Here is an 18,442-nt window from a genome sequence, read left to right on the forward strand (position 1 = left end):
GGTCTCCAGAGGTCCCTTCCCACCTCGGCCATCCCGTGATTTGTTGAGGAAGTGGACAGTGATTTTGTTTCTATCACTGTCCATGCTGAGAAGAAAAAAATTGAACTTTTAGCAATCACATCAAATGATTTCAATGTGATGGTTAAGTCAAAAAGTGAGTTTTGAATCTACAGCTATTTGAATGGTTTTTGATTCTTTCAGTTAAGTGACGCGAACGAACAGAACAAGAAGTTAGATAATCGAGCAAGAAGCATGCAAGCTCAGTTAAATGATTTACAGGTAAGGTTTCTTCTTCCAGGTACCTTCTTCCTTTATAGTTAACAAGTGAAATATAATTGTTACATTTTATTGTAGCAGAAGCATGCATTGGTAATGGCACAGAAGTCCAATGATTCAGGAGGAGTGGTGTGCCAACCTAAACCTGTTAAGGAGGAAAATGAGACAGGAGCATCAGAAAGTGATAAGGTAAGGACTGGGCAAGGTGAAAGATCTGTGTGAAAGACTTTAGGCAGTAGAACGTTATGTATCTGCTAGAAATTAGAAAATGCTAGAAATTAGAAAAATAAAATAATTTTTATTGATTTTTTTTTAGTGAGTTAATTACAGTAGGAATAGGTAGACACTATATTGGGAGAAACAGTCAACTGAAAGAATAAAGTATGTTGCTAAAAATGTCTTTTGAATTTTATATTGTGTATGTATATGTTTTTTGCTTATTTAGCTGTTTTCTTCTTCCTCTCATGTTATCTCTCAACTATGAATTAAAATTATATTCTGCCTGCACTGTAACTGTTTTCTTCCGCTGTGTCAGAGCAAATCTTAAACTTATTCTGGTTACTGCTACAGTACAACACTGTCCTTTATGAATAAAACCAGCTGAAATGTAGTTAGAGAAGTCAGATAACAAATTTTAATTTTATAAGCCAGAGATGATTGTACTGCTGTTATACTTTGGGGAAATGGTCTTTAATGTGGGAAAGGATAAATGCAGTGTTCATATATAGTTCCAAAAGGATCACCTTGTTTTCCTTAAAATACCTTCTTGCATCACTTAATGAAATACTTTCTGTCTCCATGTTATTCCAGTCAGTAGCAAGTCCTCTGCTAGTACTCTGCCAACATTTCCCGACTGGTAATGACTTTCTCCCGCTAGAGGCTAAACTGAAATGAGAAAGAGAGATATTCACGCCATTCTACTTGATCTATATCAGATGCCTTAAAACTGTACTGTCTCTATATAGCCAACATATTTCTCTGTGTACGTAGGTTTTAGCGTACTTTAGTCGCAAGTGATATATGAGCAGCATCAGTAGTTATAATTCTGAGTGAAGAGAAGAACAGTTGTCTGAAGGTAGATACAAGAAGACCTGTGAAGGTTTTAAAGAGCTGTTTGTGCAGCCTGTCTTCAGGAACCTCTGGATACCTTTCACAGAGTTTTTCTGTACAGTTGTAGTAGAGGGACAGAATGACAATGTCATGAAGTCTTTATTCTTCTAACGGTGCTACTTACACAGTTAAAATTTAGCATAAGTAGATTGTATGAAATAAAGCAAAGGAGTGTATCACATGTATCAAAATGAGGATTTCCACATGCACAGATCATTAAAGATTTGCTTTTTCCTTTTTAAAGCATTTCGTTAGAATTATAAAATAGATTGATTTTGTATGTGAAAATCTCTTCCCAATTCTTCCCAAGCCTTTCATAAACATTTGTCTAAGCACATAATAAAGCATTTGCGTATTACTAATGTACTCATATATTTTAGTCTATTGGTGTTGTGGTTTAGAAAATCATAAACTTGAAAGCTGAAATAACTGATGTTGTGGATGTATTACAGGTACTACTGAATTCAAAAGTTTACGACCTCTTAACTATTCTTATGGACTGGATCTCAAACGAACACCTTAGCAAAATAGAAATACAAGGAGAGAGAGAGGGCAATGATAAACCTCAGTGTGCTAAAGAAAACTGCACTCCAGAAAATTGTATGAAGGTAAAGGCATTTGAATTTGTTGAGGCTAAAATGTTAAGATTCTTTTTATTATTTTTGAGAGTGTAACAGGTCAGCCTGTTTTGTACGCGCTTTGAATACATTAATTAAAAGAAAATGACAGTCCATCAGTATTAATTCCAACAGTGAGATATAAGAGATAATTTGTCATTCGTGGAACATACAGATCATTTTTAAGGAAATGTGTACTGTTCAGTCTGAACTTTAGATTCCACCTGTCTTTCTCTTTTAAGTCATTTTTATCAGCTGATAATTTGTCTTGTGTTTTATCTGTAATACTGTATGTAATTCCTTTTTTCTAAGGAGATATACACATCTAATTTAAAGTATTTTAGTGCTGATATTAGGTATTAAAAGTTCAATTTATGTCTTATAAAAGATGATACCATGCAATTCTTTTAACACCGTCTTTCTTGGGATACCAAGGCTTGGAAATCAGTGAGGTGTTCAGGAAATCTGCTTTTACAGTGTTTTTTTCATTATATTTAAAATTTGTAGCCATTGGTATTAGACTTCAGAGTCTGAGCTCACACAATGTCTTTCCACTTTTTGTGTAAACCTGTGTAAAATGTAAATTCAGTATATGTATATAATTCTGTTACCTGTACCAGGTCTGCACAGTGAGTATTTGCACATGTAGTCTGTTAAACTCTGGGAATAAGTTTATTTTACTTTAGTGTTGTTTTGTTTTGTTTTTCTTTGTTTGCTTTTTACTTGTGGTTAGCTTATACTGTAAGTTCATATACTGCATATAACTTTGCCATTCTGTATTTTTACAGCTTTTGCATGTGGTCACTGGACAGCTCCAGTGGATGCCATTTGTGGATCCTAAACTATATATGCCTGTCATTCAATTTATCTACTGGTCTCTAAGGCAGATAAACACTGGTAATAAGGTAAGTTCCCGAGTGATATTTTGTATTATAAATGAGTATGAAAAGTAGATGTTTTCAGGGATTATATATAAAAGAAACTTTGCTCTCTTTGCAAAGCATAAATTCCTACCACAGATACATAGCAAATGAAAAAATAATTCTCATCAAATTAACTTTCTCACATTCATTGTTATATTTTGCACCATGTATGTAAACATATTTTTACATACATATGTGATCTTTGTTGCAGCAGTGTCTAGCATCTCAGGAATGATATTTTACCTATGTGCTTCCAAAACTTGTGAACTAGGAAAAGAAATATATTTTTGTTCACTTTATGCATGAGATTTGTTGAAATTGATGGCAATGTGTGGCAAAGTAGCAAAGGAATTTTGATTTCTTTGTTCTCTACTCAGTGTCTAACTGAATAGAACTGTAAGCTGGTGGTTCTAGTGCTAATAAGAAAATATTCTAAATGAGCATGTTATTAAGTTTGATTCCGAAGTAATATTTCTGTACAGTTTGTTGAAAAGTCCAATACGTCTTACCTGTACGGTATTCTTAAGGTTCATGTTTAGACCTTAATTCTGTAAATGCTTTTGTAGGATCTAGCTTCAGGCATCTTCAGAAAAGAGTATAGTGTAGTAGGCAGCGTTGATTAAAGCTGAGTTTGAACTGACTTTATTCTGGAACCAGAGGCAAATTAAATAATGTCAGCATATCAGGGGTCCTGACTACCTTGTCTTTTTGTGAAGTGTGTGTTGACAAGGCCCTGTGCTAATGTTGTTCAACTGCTTATGGAACGCAAAGTAGTACAGATTATATTGCAATACATGGTCAAGGCATTTGCTATTTAATATTTAATCCTTAGGGGAACATACATATCTATACATAGTAGACAGGATTTTCTTGTATTTTAATGTTTACACTAAATGTGCACGTTGTTTGAAACAGCATGCAAGCATGACATCAACAATGGAGAGACTTGGAGAAGTTATTTTCAAAGGCATAGAACATCAGGGAAACCTGCAAACATGGTCTGAAAAGTCTACACAGAGTACACCAAAAACTGTACTTTTCTTTACAAGCTCCTTTATGCCTTTGAGGTTTCTGTCAACTTTAATTTTGCTTGAAACAGCGAAGTTTCAGCGAGGTAAGTTCTGGTTTTTATGATGTCTTTTTTTATCATCTTTTTATTTTTATCCTTTTTTTTAAAAAATCTTATTTCCAGGAATGTGCCTGGATGAAAAACAAATTTACAAAATGCAGCAGTTCAATGATACTGTAGCATCTGTAATGCTTTATTAGTGAAGGATGTTTTATTTGAATTTTACCACCTGATAAAGCATAATATAGGGAAGGAAGTATGAACCTTGCTATTATTCATGTCATAATTTGTGTGGTCATTTTAATATGTGTTATTGTTGTCAGTGAGATCAACGTTTTTTGTGACGAAGGGGAAAAGAGATGTTGGTAATTCTCTCAAGCAATCACTCTAGCAGTGATTTGTTTGTCAAGATCTTCACTGCATATAATGGTACAGCTAATTGCTCTTCAGTAAACTGAAATCAGTAGCAAATTTCAGAGAGTTCTAGAATTTCATTGCTTTGTCCAAGTTTGATGTAAAGCTCATAGTCTGTCTAGCTCTTACCTCTCTGCTGTCTCCCCTCCTCTCCTACCAAGTCTGTCACTGCAAGTGGCTACCCATAAACATTATCAACATTGAAAAACATTGAAAAATGCTACTATATGCTGATGCAGTATAGTAATGTATTTTGTTAACAGGCAAAGCAAACAAGGTCATACTTGTCTGGAGATATCACAGTTCTTAGTGACTTTTGCTTCAGTTCATGACAGTTACTCCACTTGTGCAATCTCCAGGATGCCGTAGCATCTCTTCTCAGCAGGAGTTTCTTTAAAAACAAACAGAGCCTGAAAAGACAAAAAATTTTCGTTGAAGTGATGACAAAAATACTGACCTGTGCAATATTTATACTGGTAGTGCTTAGAATAAACAGGATTTAAACATTCTGGAAGACCATCCTGACACCATTAATAAGCAAGTACAGTATTTCAGCTGTTGGAGGGAAGAATCGGTATATTTTCAATTTCAGTATCATATAGTTTCAGTCAGTATATTTTGGTGAAGCACGATGATTACCCTGAAATTGAAACTCACATTTCTAGAAATGGTTGATAAAAATGATGAAAATGAATTACAATACAAAAAAAAGTACTTATTGCAGAGATTAACTGTAAGCAGATGAAAGCTGTTGATCAGAATGAATCAGTTTAGCTTCTCATGGTTGGTTTTTACTGCAAGCTTATAGAACGTGGAAAAAAAATCTATTAAATGTATGTTGAAACTTACTGTGTATGAATTTTCATCACTGACCACGTGTCTAATGATCTAGTGATGATAAAGCAGCATGTTCAGTTTAAATATATATCCTGTTTCCTTCAAGATGCTAATATCCAGCAGATGGCACTGCAATTAAACTTTTGCTGTGTGATAAATTTTTGCCTTACTCCTAATTTTCTGTGCTCCGGATGATCAATGCTATTCCAAGATATTGAGGAAGATTTGACATCATGAAATTAAGAAAATTGAATTGATTCACTTAATCTAAATTCTCTGAATAATTTAGTGCTCTCCAAAATGGATGCGTATATAACATAGATGCACTGAAACTTAAACTACAGCCTTTTATGGAAAGGAATGCGAATAGTTGCTGTCATGAAAGTAATTGCACTTATTCAGATGAATTAGCCTTTTACTCCTTTATTAGAGGCTTCCCAGATGTTGAAACCAATATAGTCCCAAACTATGCAGCTTGTGATTTCCTTTTCTCTCTTAAGGAAGATATTAGAAAGGTTTTATGTTTGTAAATATATTTTGCTCAATTTGTGAGTTGTAGCATGTCTTTTTTTCCACTCACAACAATTTTTTTAAGGAATAAAAATAGGCAGAGTATGCCTTTAAATAAATAAATAAAATTAATATTTTCAGCCATCTAACTTTTTTTTATTAGTATATATTTGCAACAGTAACTCTTAGGATAAATATTCACATGTTTGTGATCATCTAATGGAACTGTGATTATAGAATTTTTATTCCCTGTTTTCTGTTATCTTTCAGTGAATTACCTGACTCATGCATTTCGTTCCCTTTGCGTGGACTTGAGAACAGATGAAGGAAAGATGTTATTTTTGCAATACCAATGTGTGCCTGTCGTACTAAGCCACTTAACTATATCCAGAAAATGTCTCCTTTCTTGTGCTCTTGATGCATTAACTGAGATGGCCAGGAGCTCTGATAAAAGTGAGTAATTGAAAAAAAAAAAAAAAAGTTATGATGAAAATAGGTGAGATAAGTATAAATACCAAGTAAAAAATAACGTGATGCTTCTCTATAAATAACCTAATCTAGCATTAGCATTTATTTGTGTCATTTAAATTCATTAGAGATATAAAGTATGTTTCTGAATTGTCTGTCTCTTCTCGCTGTCAGCATCCATGCTTTACATATTGTCCTGGTTGCTTTCTTACTGGTGTGATTTTTTTGTTATTATATTTAGTTTAGCTTTTCTGTTTATTGCACTGGTTTACCTTGCTGATGTTTTGCCAATGAGTATTTTTCTTTTGAAGTAAGACTGTGCCAGGGCAGCCATTTCATGAAATCCTGTTAGCAGGTGGAGATAAAAAAAAAAAAAAAAAGTTTATCTCCCCCCCTCCCCCCCCATGAACAGCTCTCCCCTAGCCATTTTTCACTTTCAAATAATTGGAAATGGCACATCTGTAAGAGATGGTTATGTTTCGCTGAATTGTACTGTAGTGTGGTCCTATAAAAGGGTTAATAATCTCATTATTCACAGTGCTTTTCCAGGTGATACAGGCAAAGAATCAGTTGATAACAGTCTGGATGAACACAAAACTAGTGAGCCATTCCAGTGTCGTGTGGAATAATCCTTGTTACTTTTCTTAGAATAAAAATCATTCGCTGTTTTTTTAGAACAGAAAAGGGGAGGAGAAGGGACTGCTGCTATTTGTGAAATACATATTGTTGGCTTGGGGTATTTTGTTACCATGTACTATAGCGGTGAAAATAGAAAGCGTGTTTAACTTGGGATGGAAAAACATTGAGTTAGAAGCCATTTTGTAGTGAGATAAGTGGCAGAAAGATTTACCTGATGTTGTTTTCTTCCTTTCAGACCGTGTGGTTAGTTTAGTTTTTTTTACACCAAAGTATTTCTAATCATCGTAATTTTGATTGGTAAAGTAACTGGGAGAGAAAAACCTAAGCAGGGTTGATGGTATCTGACATGACTTTGAAGAAAAATTCCACTAACAGTACATGTTCTGTTACCTAGCAGTAGTCATTTTGATATGCTAGATGCCTAGATTTAGAAGAATAATGGAGATAAATTGTGAGAAGTTCACATTTTGCCATGTTGCTTCTCAGAGAAGATATATATGCAAAACCAGGGAAGGAGGACTAATGCTTAATTGGATTAACATATGATTGAGAATTTATTTTTCAGCAACTGGATATAAAGCCTTATGCAGAGCCTTTCTCTTTGGTATAAGGAATTGCCTATATACATGCTATAGTCAGATTCTGTTCTTTTCCAATATATAGTTAATGTTTTCCAAGAAATTGTTAATGATGACAAGTAGTATTGTTGACAGGTAATCATAATTTCATACCTTTGTATGTTTCTTATGAACAAGTTATTAAAAGCAAACTGGAAGGTGGCTGTGAATATTCAGAGGTCTCTCTGTGTTAGACTAAAACAGGACTTTATGCACAATTTTAAAACTTTATTGTTATGCAGCCTTAAATATGAAGTCATAAGTAGCTGATCTTGTACTAAAATATGGAAACGTGTTACCCAACGAAACAGCCTCTGACCAACAGGAGTCGAAGTCTATATTTTTTCTCTATGATATGCAATCCCTAAGCATTCTTTCGATTTGCTGGAATAATCTTCTGAGTCTATATGATTATTCCAGTATTTTTGTTTAAACATATTACCGTTACAGCTTACGTGATTAGAAACTGAGTAAGAAAAAAAAAGCACTGATTTTTTTCAGATGTTCTTTTTCATAACTTAATTTTTTAATTTATTTTTTTGTGAAGTATTTTTATGGATTCAAATTTTAATTGTCCAGGCTGCAAGATGAGTCAGATGTGAAATACCAAATGCTTTGCACTGCCTCTTCCTGTAACTGCATGTACCTGTTGTTACAGTAAGCAATATATGCTAATGGTTCTATACATTTCAGACCTATCTGAAGCCCTCTTGTAGGTTTTTTCCTGAAAAAAAAAAAAAAAATTCTCGTCCTCATATTCCAGACATAAGGCCTAGACTCCCTCATATATTGAGGGAAATTACTTAAGCTGCATGAGAAGAAAGCACCTATTGGCCTAAGATGGACATTTCTGTGCTTTGATAGAAATTATAATAAGAGATTCTGCAGTATTGCTTAAGCCCATTGACCGACTTGGTTTCAGTACTCATTTTTTCAGATTTTAGAGCAGTATCATTCCTTTTGGCTTCGTAGTATTTCTGATCCAGTGGGTGTCCAAGTTTCCCTTGCTAGTTCACACGTCAACAATGCTAATAAGGCATCCAGTTACTGAAAACATAACGTCAAATGTAACAGTTGAGGTATTGGTATCATCTGTTTCCTGTCAATATGCAGTATCTTAATGGCAAATTAGAATTAATAATCTTATTTGCTCTTCATCTTTACTGGCACACAGCTTTTTATGTACCCCATCCCCATTTTGGTTCAGGTGTTTCACATCCAGAATCCTGTCAGGGGAGAGTCCCGACACCATTGTTTCAATTGGAAATGGTGGAGGTCTGAAAGATAACATTGTTTGGTACTTTCTTTCTCTTTCTGTCAGTTTGTTATTGTATGTTCTTTGGTACTTTCCAGCTCAGGTTACGTGTTCATATGCAATATCTTCTACTTTTCTGATTGTTACTTTCTTCTGCTAGTTCTTTTTTACAAGGAAGAGAGGAATCAGCAGGCAGAGGTGGAGGAATAATTAATTCTTGAGTGATCTTTAAGCTATGAACCTGCCCGAAGATGGGTGTGATAACAAAACCTGATCTGATAACATTGTCACAGAAAGTAGATTTAATGCTTTGATAAACTTTGAATGCACCTCAAACACTGTTCAGTTGAACAAAACCAAATTTTAATACTTTTTTTCTTAATTTGACTCATAGAACAATTGTACTTATTAGCCAATGTTTCTCTGTAACATTCGAGGAAAATTGAGACCAATGCTATAGCTGAAGTAATTTTATAAAGAAGGTTATTTTCCTTGGGGCTTTTTTTGGAAGTAGGTGGTATAATTTGTGCAGTTTGAATAACACCTGTGTATTGTAAGAGTTCAGACTTTATTTATATGACATGATGTTCCAGAATCATATGAGTTGCATCTCAGGTTAGGTTTAATTATGTTAAGACTTTATTTGAGTTTGTCATCTTGTTTGAAATATTGTGCTTAGTTCTGAGCTGGTTATTGCAGGAGTGGAACAGAGGAAATAAGGCAGGCAAGGACAGAAGAATTGTTGGAACAAAGCTCTTTTAGGTTTCCACCTGGAAGAGAGAGTTGTGATTCCTTTAGTGATTCTAGTAGGTCGTTAGGCTTTTCCTGGTTTACTAAACAAAGTAACCCCGAATAGCGTATAGCTGCGATTTACAGGCTATCTAGGTTATTTGTGGAATGGTGTTTTTCTCTCTAAGGCCTCATTAGAATCACTCTTCAACGGTCAGACCATATTGGTTGCTGTTTAAAACTAGACCGTTTAAAACTAGAAGTTCACTTTTCAAAGCCAGATGGTTTGCTTTCTTTTTAGCCAACTCCTTACACACCTTCCAGTTCTTTTTCTAATCCCCATTTTCTCCAATACAATGATATTGCATGTAATGCTGCATAAACCTATAGCACACTTCTGTCTTTAGTTTCTGAAAATGTCTTGGGAGTTTTATTGAAGGGCATGAATATGTTCAGATTGGTTTGGTTTTTTTGTACATGTCCTACATACATGTATTACATTGGCTGTTCCCTCTTCACAAAGTGCCACTTCCCAACTTGTTAGCAACAACTGTCTAACTTTCCTTGTCATAAAATCCAGCTAACGTTTCTTTCAGATTCCTGAGGTCTGCTGTGGTGTCCCTGCCTAAAGGGCTCTTTTGGAATTACAGGTTTGGGGCTTGTCCTTCCTTGTCCTTTCCATCAAGATAGATTTCCTGCAAACCAGCAAACTAGCCAAGGTGTGCACCCAAAAGACTAAAATGCCTTTATCTTCTGTCCCATCTTTCTTGTGCGGGCCTTACTAGTTATTTTTTGATATTTTTACTTCTGTGGCTGGCAGACCTTCTGCTTTTATGGGGGGGTGAGGGGTTGTTAGACCTTGTTAAAAAAGAACAACTTTTCATACAATCTGTCTTGTTATAAAGGTAGTTCCTGGCCTCCAAGGTGTAGGTTTTTGTTCTGGTCTTTTCTGTTCCTTGTAAACTTCTGTTCAGTCCAACTGACTTCTGTGACATAAGGAATCCTGTTCTATTTTTAACCTTTTTTATTGCTTTTTTTTTTGTGTGTGTGTGATTGTCATTTGAGAATGGCGCTGGTCTCCCGTACATCCCGTGTCACAGCTGCGTGAAGGTCTTGCACATCTAGGAAGCTGAAGAGCAATTCATACCATCCTGAGGTCAACGCGTATTGGGTGATGGGCTGAAGCTGTCCTTGGGGTCTCTTAACTCGGGGTCACCCACGAAGGCATCCACACTCGAGGGGCCTTGCGCTGACTGTTATCTTGCCTGCCCTCTGTTGTGCCATAACCACTGGCTCTTACCAGGCCCAGCTGTTGATGACAAGAGAATGAGTTAAACTCAGCAAATGGTTCCAATCTTGCAGGTGACTGTGTTAGAGACAACAGCTCATTAGGAAGCTGTTCAGTGTTGTTACTGTTTCTTTCAAGTGTTTTCTGTTTCTGTGGTCCTTATGTAACTTTTCCATGAGCTAACTTTCCATCACTGGGTTGGGTTGGTCCAGTCTCCTGGCAGATCCACATGCAATTAGAAATGAAGCAAAACTGTAATGGTTAATTTGTGAAAACATGAACTTCAAGCTGGTGTTCCTGACAGTCTTCATTTTCTGAGGTGACAGAGCTTTAGCTATAAAACAGAATTTTCTGAATAACTATAGCTGGTGAGATTTGATGCTGTGAGTGACTGATTACTTTGAGGGTAAATTTCAGATGAATTCTGTCAACAGTGATAAATTGGTCATTGTTCATTGCAGTCTACCAATCAAGTTAAGTTAATGTAGCTACAAAATGCTGCATTTTTTTATGGTTACAATGGGAGGCTTTTGCAGATTATTTAAAATTGTGTCAAATCCTGACAGGATAGATTCCAATTTAGTTTTTCTACAGTAGTTAATAAAAACAAAATCTGTGCAGAGATGAAACAAAAATATTTAAAAATATACAGTTTTTATTCTTCCAGTTCATCAGATAGGCATTTAAATTATATGCTTACTTTGTACATTTTTGATGATTTAAAATATATTCTGCAAAAGCTTATTTGAAATGAATATATAAACGATGTATGAAAAATCTCTTTAAATGCATGTCTTTATCAGTTTGCTTTCACGTAATTGAACTTTGTGAGACTTGAGATATTATTTCCACCTTGGCTCTTCTGTTTTATAGTAAAAATCCCTCAGCATATTTTTTATATTGTTTTATAAACCTCACAGTTAAAACATTCTTACAGTGTATCTGTGTGTATATGTGTGTATATATATATTAATAAAGTATTTTTAAGATACCTTAAGACCAGAATTTTTAATAATAAAATAATACAGTATTTTTAAGACCAGTAAGAACAAGCCAGCAAAAAAATGCCCAGGTAAGCTGAATATGGTATTTGTTTACACCTACAAAAAGGAATTTAAGGCATTTTGTGGATATTTATAGGAATAAATTGTAGGACCTCCTTCTACAGTAAAAGTAGAATAATATTACAATAACTATTAATTTAATGGCATATTCTAAGTAACTTATCCTGGGGCATACCAAGTGTGTTTATACACTAAGGGCAGAGCGCAGTGAATAGTGACTTTTGTTGGATTCCTAACAAATTTGTTCAGTTCTGTTACCTATTAAATCATTACTTATGTTCTTTATGGTGTTGCTATAAATCAGTCTGTACTATTAGAATCAAGAGTGAAACAACACAAGGGAACAGATTTTACTTTATTCTAAATTGACTGAGTTTTGGAGAGCAGGATAAATGGAAAAGATTATACAATATGGCCATGTTAAAAAATTATCCAGCATTTTACAGGAATTGTTTCGATATTCAGGTGTTCTTATCCAACTCTGACCTCTCAATTACTATTCTGCCTGTCTTGAAACAGCACAGTGACAGTATTTTGATAATGAAAGGCTGTCTAGTATCACATCAGTGTCTACAGGTACTATTTCTGTACATCATTTTGCAGCAGCTTAAAATATTTCCTTTTGAGTCTTTTTAGCATAGCTTAGTGTTCTCCTCATGTAATCATAAGAAAAGGATCATGATCAACTAACATTGAATAAACATGTTGAAGATAAGATTTTTTAATTTGAGTTTAAAATTGTTCAGTGTCCTATTTTCCTTTGTTTTTAGGGGAATAGGCCTTGTTTTAATACCACAAGTGCTGGTGACATCAGAACTCTTAGGAACTTGGGTGGTTTTTAGTTCTTAGTTTTACCTGATTTTTGCGTCACATGCCTGGAATATACCCAGTTATTACATTGTTCTCATGGTTGCACAACATGAGGCATATAAAGCCCTCAAAAGCTATAAATCAATGATTTATTTTTCCCTGCACCAAGTTCTGTGATGAAACTTTTTAATTATTTTCTTTTACAGATTGCTTACAGCTTTTCCTGGAATACTGCAGTACTGAATCCGTTTTCCGTGCTTGTTCTGAATTGCTTCAGAATCCCGGACTAGACATGCGGTTTTTGAAAAAGATTTGTTTTATGCTACGGAAACTCTCCGAAATAAAGTAACCCTTTATTACTGTTTTTCTGTTAATTACCATTAGATCACTGAACTTGGGGACATTTCTCTTTTTTTAAAAAGCTCATCTCTGTTTTGACGTTCATTTGCTCCAATACAAATAATACTGGACTTTCATTGTTAGCAATTATGTTTAAAATGTTTGTCACAGATATGTAAGATGAGTCTCTCAATTTGCCTATAAATCTGTGTAGTTCAGAATATGAACTAAAAAATAACTAGCCTAAAGAACATATATTCCTTATTTATTTAGATGACAAGAATGCTTAGAAGAAAACCCTTCTTTTCTTCCCCCCGACCTTCAGTTTTACCGAGTTACTTGGTAAAAATGTCCTCTGAAAATTGTTTTGTATGTGACTTAAATTTAAGTTTTGTCAATTTTCATCTCTATCAAAAAAAACCAGAGTTTAAGGTCTTGAGCCATATAAGACTTTGGGGGAATGTTAACCTTTACAAAATAGGTTTCCGTTGCTTGTTGGTTACTAATTTATTGTAACAAAGATCTTCAACATGTCAGTGGTAGAATGCTGCTGAGTTCCATTGATGTGCATTATTTAATGGGATTGTTTCATTTACAAAAGCAGGTATTTACACTAAACCGTAGCTTACATTAGAGTTAGTTATTTGCAAAACTGAGGGTTTAGTTTGATTTTTCTTAGGAACAAAATTGAACTCGGGGGGAAAAAAAGTTTTCCTGTAAAATACTCTAATTTAAATCATATTTTTCATTGGAAATAAACTAAAAGTGTACTCAGAAATCCAGATTTTTAAATTTTTTAATTAAAAGACAACCTCACAGGTAGTGCCATGAATCTTAAAAAATGAACTTTGATATATTCTTTAAAGTAAATTTTTTACCCTTGGTTTTGTAGTAGTTCATTACTATATTTGCCTTGATGTTATTGTGGATTTTCTGTACGTGTCCTGTTTCTGAAATCTTGCTTCTAATTGGGGAAACCTTTTTACAGGTTTTCCTTGATCTTCCACTGTACTACATGTAAATACCATTTAGTCAAGAGAAAGCATAGTTCTTGATGATTTTTGTCAAGATTTTTCTTACAATGCATTGATAATTTTCTGCTTAGAGACAGAGTTATGTGAAGCTCCCAATATAATTTTTTTTTAACTGATAGATAATAGATCTGTAAAATCTTTACTGTTAAGTTGAAACTTGTCAATTATCTTATGTCAATTATTCTATGTTAAATCTTTTGCAGAAGCAATAAGAAGATGTTTGAATCGTTTGCGCTTCCCGAAGTGATCAAAGAACTTCTCAGGACAACACATCCTGATCACCATCACTTCTGCGTAGACCTCAGAGTAATTCTGTATAATTTGGGAGTGGCAGAGAGCAACAGTGCTAGACTCGAGTCTAAGCAAAAGTGACTAGCACTATCTTTTGAGAATTGTTGTTCTGTGTAATGTATGCCAACTCTCTATTGTAGTTCAAAAAGTAATTTATTTATTTATTTATTTATTGTTTTTAGTGCTTTCAATAAAATTGTTCATCAAAACCTCTGTATTCTGTAAGTTACTTTGTATCATGTAGAATCGTAATGATATTTCCCTCATTCATGAATAGGAAAGTGAAAAACTGTAATATGCTAAATTTCTTTCTTTCATACTTTGTGACATAATGCTGCTGTCCTGAGTGACTCATACAGTCTAAGAAATTGGATCCATTCAGCTAAAGTTGCGTGTCCTGAGTAAGCAGATCACTAATACCAACCTTTCCATACAGGCAGAAATTTTACTTCCTTTTTACTCTTCAGAGAGTTTTATGAATTCATTGATTGATTCCTATGGTTGATAAGTAACAGGCAAGTATTTTATCAAATTATCTTTCAGATAATTAGAGTTTTAGTGATTAAAACCAAATTTTGATTGCAGTAAACTTGAGGTATCAAATGAGAATTTTTTAGTTACTTTAATTTTGTAATTTCTTGGCATTTGCTCTTTACCTGTGTTTTTGTAATATCTAGTATTTTGTCCTGCTTTATGTGAACTTCTCATGTAACTTTGCATTGTAATGTCCCTGAAAACGTAACCTATAAACATTTCTTTAAATGCCTGGCTATAGCAATCCCTGATAATAATATTATACTTCAATGCTACTAATGTATTTTATATTAATTTCCAATTCAGTTCCCATTTGGTCTCTTAGTACCCGCATTTCCTTTCTGAATGTGCTTGAATATATTCTTAGTCTGTCACAATTCAGTGTTCGGAATTTTGTATATGTAGGAAACGGGATACTTTCTAAAATTTCAACTTAATCTTCCATTTCTAATTTCTGATTCATCTTTTGTACTGTAACTACAGAAAATTTAATTGTAAAATTGAAACTGCAATTAAAATGTAAAGATCTGTTGTATGTTAGTCTTTGACTAACACTGGCAGTCAGTATAAAACTTCAAACAGGTTTACTTCTCATTTTCTTACATTTTTTCTTGTTTTTCCTGTGTCTTTTTTTTACCAAAAGTCTTTAAGTCTTTGAAAGTGGATTGAAATTGAAAGCAATATTTTTTTTCAAGCAATCTGACTTTCATTTATGACAAACTTTTCTATGAAAAGATTCTACATCAGACCTGGCACCAAGTACCAGACGTAGTACTGTCTCTTCTGTCTGGAAGAGAGAGCAAGCAGCATGAACTCTGTTGGTGGGAAAACAATTTAGGTAAATTTAAATAATACTAATAGTAGATAAAAGCTTTTGCCAACAATGGATTATGTTTTGGAATAAGTATTTCTTTATCAGTAATTTCACATTTGTCAGATTTACCAGCAGTGCAAAAGCATCCATATACTTTCAGCTGGAGACAAAATCCTCTTATTTAGGAATTGTATTTCTAGTCCTCATGTGCTGCTCTGCCTGCTTAGTCATTATAATGCTAGAAAATAAACAAGAAAAAAAAAAAAACAAACAAAACTATAGAAAATTGTTGGCTTTTCTATATCCACATCAATGTTCTGTTCTTGGCTTTCAGTCTTCATTACTGTTTGATAACTTACTACTCTTCCTTATGGTGCCAACTTAAGAAACTAAATGTATTTTTTAATAGTGGCAAAGATAATGTGGTAAAGAGGCACATAGAGTATGTGCCAAAGACCAAAGTCTCTTGTGGTTTATATATAGTAGTGTCCTGGTTTTGGCTAGGATATGGTTAATTTTCTTCATAGTGGCTGTTATTGTTAATGCTGATAACAAACCGATGTTTTAGTTGTTGCGGAGCAGTGCTCACACAGAGCCAAGGACTGTTCAGCTCCTTGTGCGGCCCTGCTGGGAGGGGACACAGCCAGGACAGGTGATGTAAGATGGCCAAAGAGATGTCTCACACCATGTGGTGTCATGCTGAGCAATAAACTGGGGGGGTTGGCTGGGGGGCAGGTGCTGCTGCTCAGGGACTGGCTGGGCATCAGTCGGCAGGTGGTGAGCAGTTGTGTTACGCATCACTTGCTTTGTGTATATGTATATATGTATACAATTATTATTTCCCCTTTATTTTTTGTCCTATTAAACTGTCTTAATCTCAGCCCATGAGTTTGACTTTTTTTCTGATTCTCTCCCCCATCCCAGAGTGGGGAGTGAGCAAACAGCTGCGTGGTGCTCAGCTGCCTGCTGGGTTAAACCACAACAAGTAGAATCATAGAATCACAGAATATCCCAAGTTGGAAGGGACCCATAAGGATCATTGAGTCCAACTCCTGGCACCACACAGACCGTGTGACTACATGCACAGTCCAATTGCTTCTTAAATTCAGACAGGCTTGGTGCAGTGAGTGCTTCGCTGGGGAGCCTGTCCCAGTGTGCGACCACCCTCTCGGTGAAGAATCTCTTCCTGATGTCCAGCCTAAACTTCCCCTGCCTCAGCTTAACGTCGTTCCTGCAGGTCCTGTCACTGGTTATTACGGAGAATAGGTTGGTGCCTGCCCCTCCACTCCCCCTCATGAGGAATCTGTAGACTGTGATGAGGTCCCCCCTCAGCCTCCTCCAGGCTGAACAGGCCCAGTGCCCTCAGCCGCTCCTCATATGTCTTCCCCTCTAGGCCCTTCACCATCTTTGTTGCCTTCCTCTGGACACTCTCCAACAGTTTAATGTCCTTCTTGTACTCTGGTGCCCAGAACTGCACACAGTACTTGAGGGGAGGCCACACCAGCGCAGAGCAGAGTGAGACAATCACTTCCCTCGACCGACTAGTGATGCCGTGCTTGATGCACCCCAGGGTACGGCTGGCCCTCCTGGCTGCCAGGGCACACTGCTGGCTCATATTCAACTTGCTGTCAACCACAACCCCCAGATCCCTCTCTGCGGGGCTGCTCTCCAGCGTCTCGTCACCCAGTCTGTACGTATAGCTGGGGTTGCCCTGTCCCAGCTGCAGGACCTGGCATTTTCTTTTGTTAAACTTCATGTGGTTGGTGATCACCCAGCTCTCCAATCTGTCCAGATCCCTCTGCAAGGCCTTTCCACTTTCAGCAGAGTCTACAACTCCTCTAATTTTGGTGCCGTTGGCAAATATGCTCAAAACCCCTTCTAGTCCTACATCCAAATCATTTATAAAAACATTGAAGAGGACTGGCCCTAAAATGGAGCCTTAGGGGACCCCACTAATGACCATCCGCCAGCCTGATGTGGCCCCATTTACCACAACCCTTTGAGCCCTGCGCATCAGCCAATTGCTCACCCATCGTATGATGTTTTTGTTAAGTTGTATGCTGGACATTTTGTCCAGTAGGGTCCTATGGGAAACCGTGTCAAAAGCTTTGCTGAAGTCCAAAAAGATCACATCAGCTGGTTTCCCTTGGTCAACTAGATGGGTGATCTTATCATAAAAGGAAATCAGATTTGTTAGGCAGGACCTACCCCTCATGAACCCATGTTGGCTGGGACCAATGACTGCATTGTCCACCAGGTGCGCTTCAATAACTTCAAGGATCATCCTCTCCATAATTTTACCAGGCACTGACGTGAGACTGACAGGCCTATAATTGCTAGCGTCTTCTTTCTTGCCCTTCTTGAAAATTGGCACAACATTTGCCAGCTTCCAGTCTACTGGGACCTCTCCAGATTCCCAAGACCATTGAAAAATAATTGAGAGAGGTCCCACAATGATGTCAGCCAGCTCTTTAAGCACCGTGGGATGAATCCCAACCGGACCCATGGACTTGTATGGATCCAGGTGGAGCAGCAAATCCCGCACATGTTCAGGGTCGGTTGGGAGTTTATCATTCCCACCATCATGGTCCTCCAGCTCAGGGCACCCTGGGTCCCGAAGCCCATCATCAGCGTTGAAGACAGAGGCGAAGAAAGCATTAAAAGTCTCTGCTTTGCCTATGTCCTTGTCTGTGAGGAGACCTTCCCCATCAAGTAGCGGACCTATGTTTTCTTTGGTCCTCCTTTTTCTGTTCACATATCTAAAAAAAACCTTTTTGTTGTCTCCCACAGACATGGCCAGCTTC

General features: G+C 36.1%; 1 protein-coding gene across 4 annotated transcripts; it reads left to right on the plus strand.

The window, feature by feature from the left end:
- The first annotated feature begins 334 nt into the window (after positions 1-334).
- LOC310892179 (coiled-coil domain-containing protein 138-like) lies at positions 335-14,438 on the plus strand. Of its 4 annotated transcripts, XR_014577920.1 has the most exons (9): positions 335-465; positions 1,839-1,994; positions 2,792-2,908; positions 3,842-4,040; positions 6,027-6,209; positions 10,115-10,183; positions 10,530-10,826; positions 12,833-12,971; positions 14,203-14,438. XR_014577920.1 is itself a non-coding variant. In XM_083819612.1 (7 exons), the coding sequence occupies exons 1-7, from the start codon at positions 373-375 to the stop codon at positions 10,595-10,597; spliced, it is 885 nt and encodes a 294-aa protein (XP_083675738.1). In that variant the 5' UTR covers positions 335-372; the 3' UTR covers positions 10,598-11,426. The 4 variants fall into 4 exon arrangements, 2 of the variants coding, with proteins under 2 accessions (XP_083675738.1, XP_083675739.1); XR_014577921.1 differs by lacking the exons at positions 12,833-12,971; positions 14,203-14,438 and having other exon boundaries at positions 10,061-10,183; positions 10,530-10,610; XM_083819612.1 differs by lacking the exons at positions 12,833-12,971; positions 14,203-14,438 and having other exon boundaries at positions 10,530-11,426.
- Positions 14,439-18,442: the final 4,004 nt, after the last annotated feature.

This window comes from Anser anser (genome assembly GCF_964211835.1).
Source record: "Anser anser genome assembly, chromosome: 1".
Lineage (NCBI taxonomy): Eukaryota > Metazoa > Chordata > Aves > Anseriformes > Anatidae > Anser > Anser anser.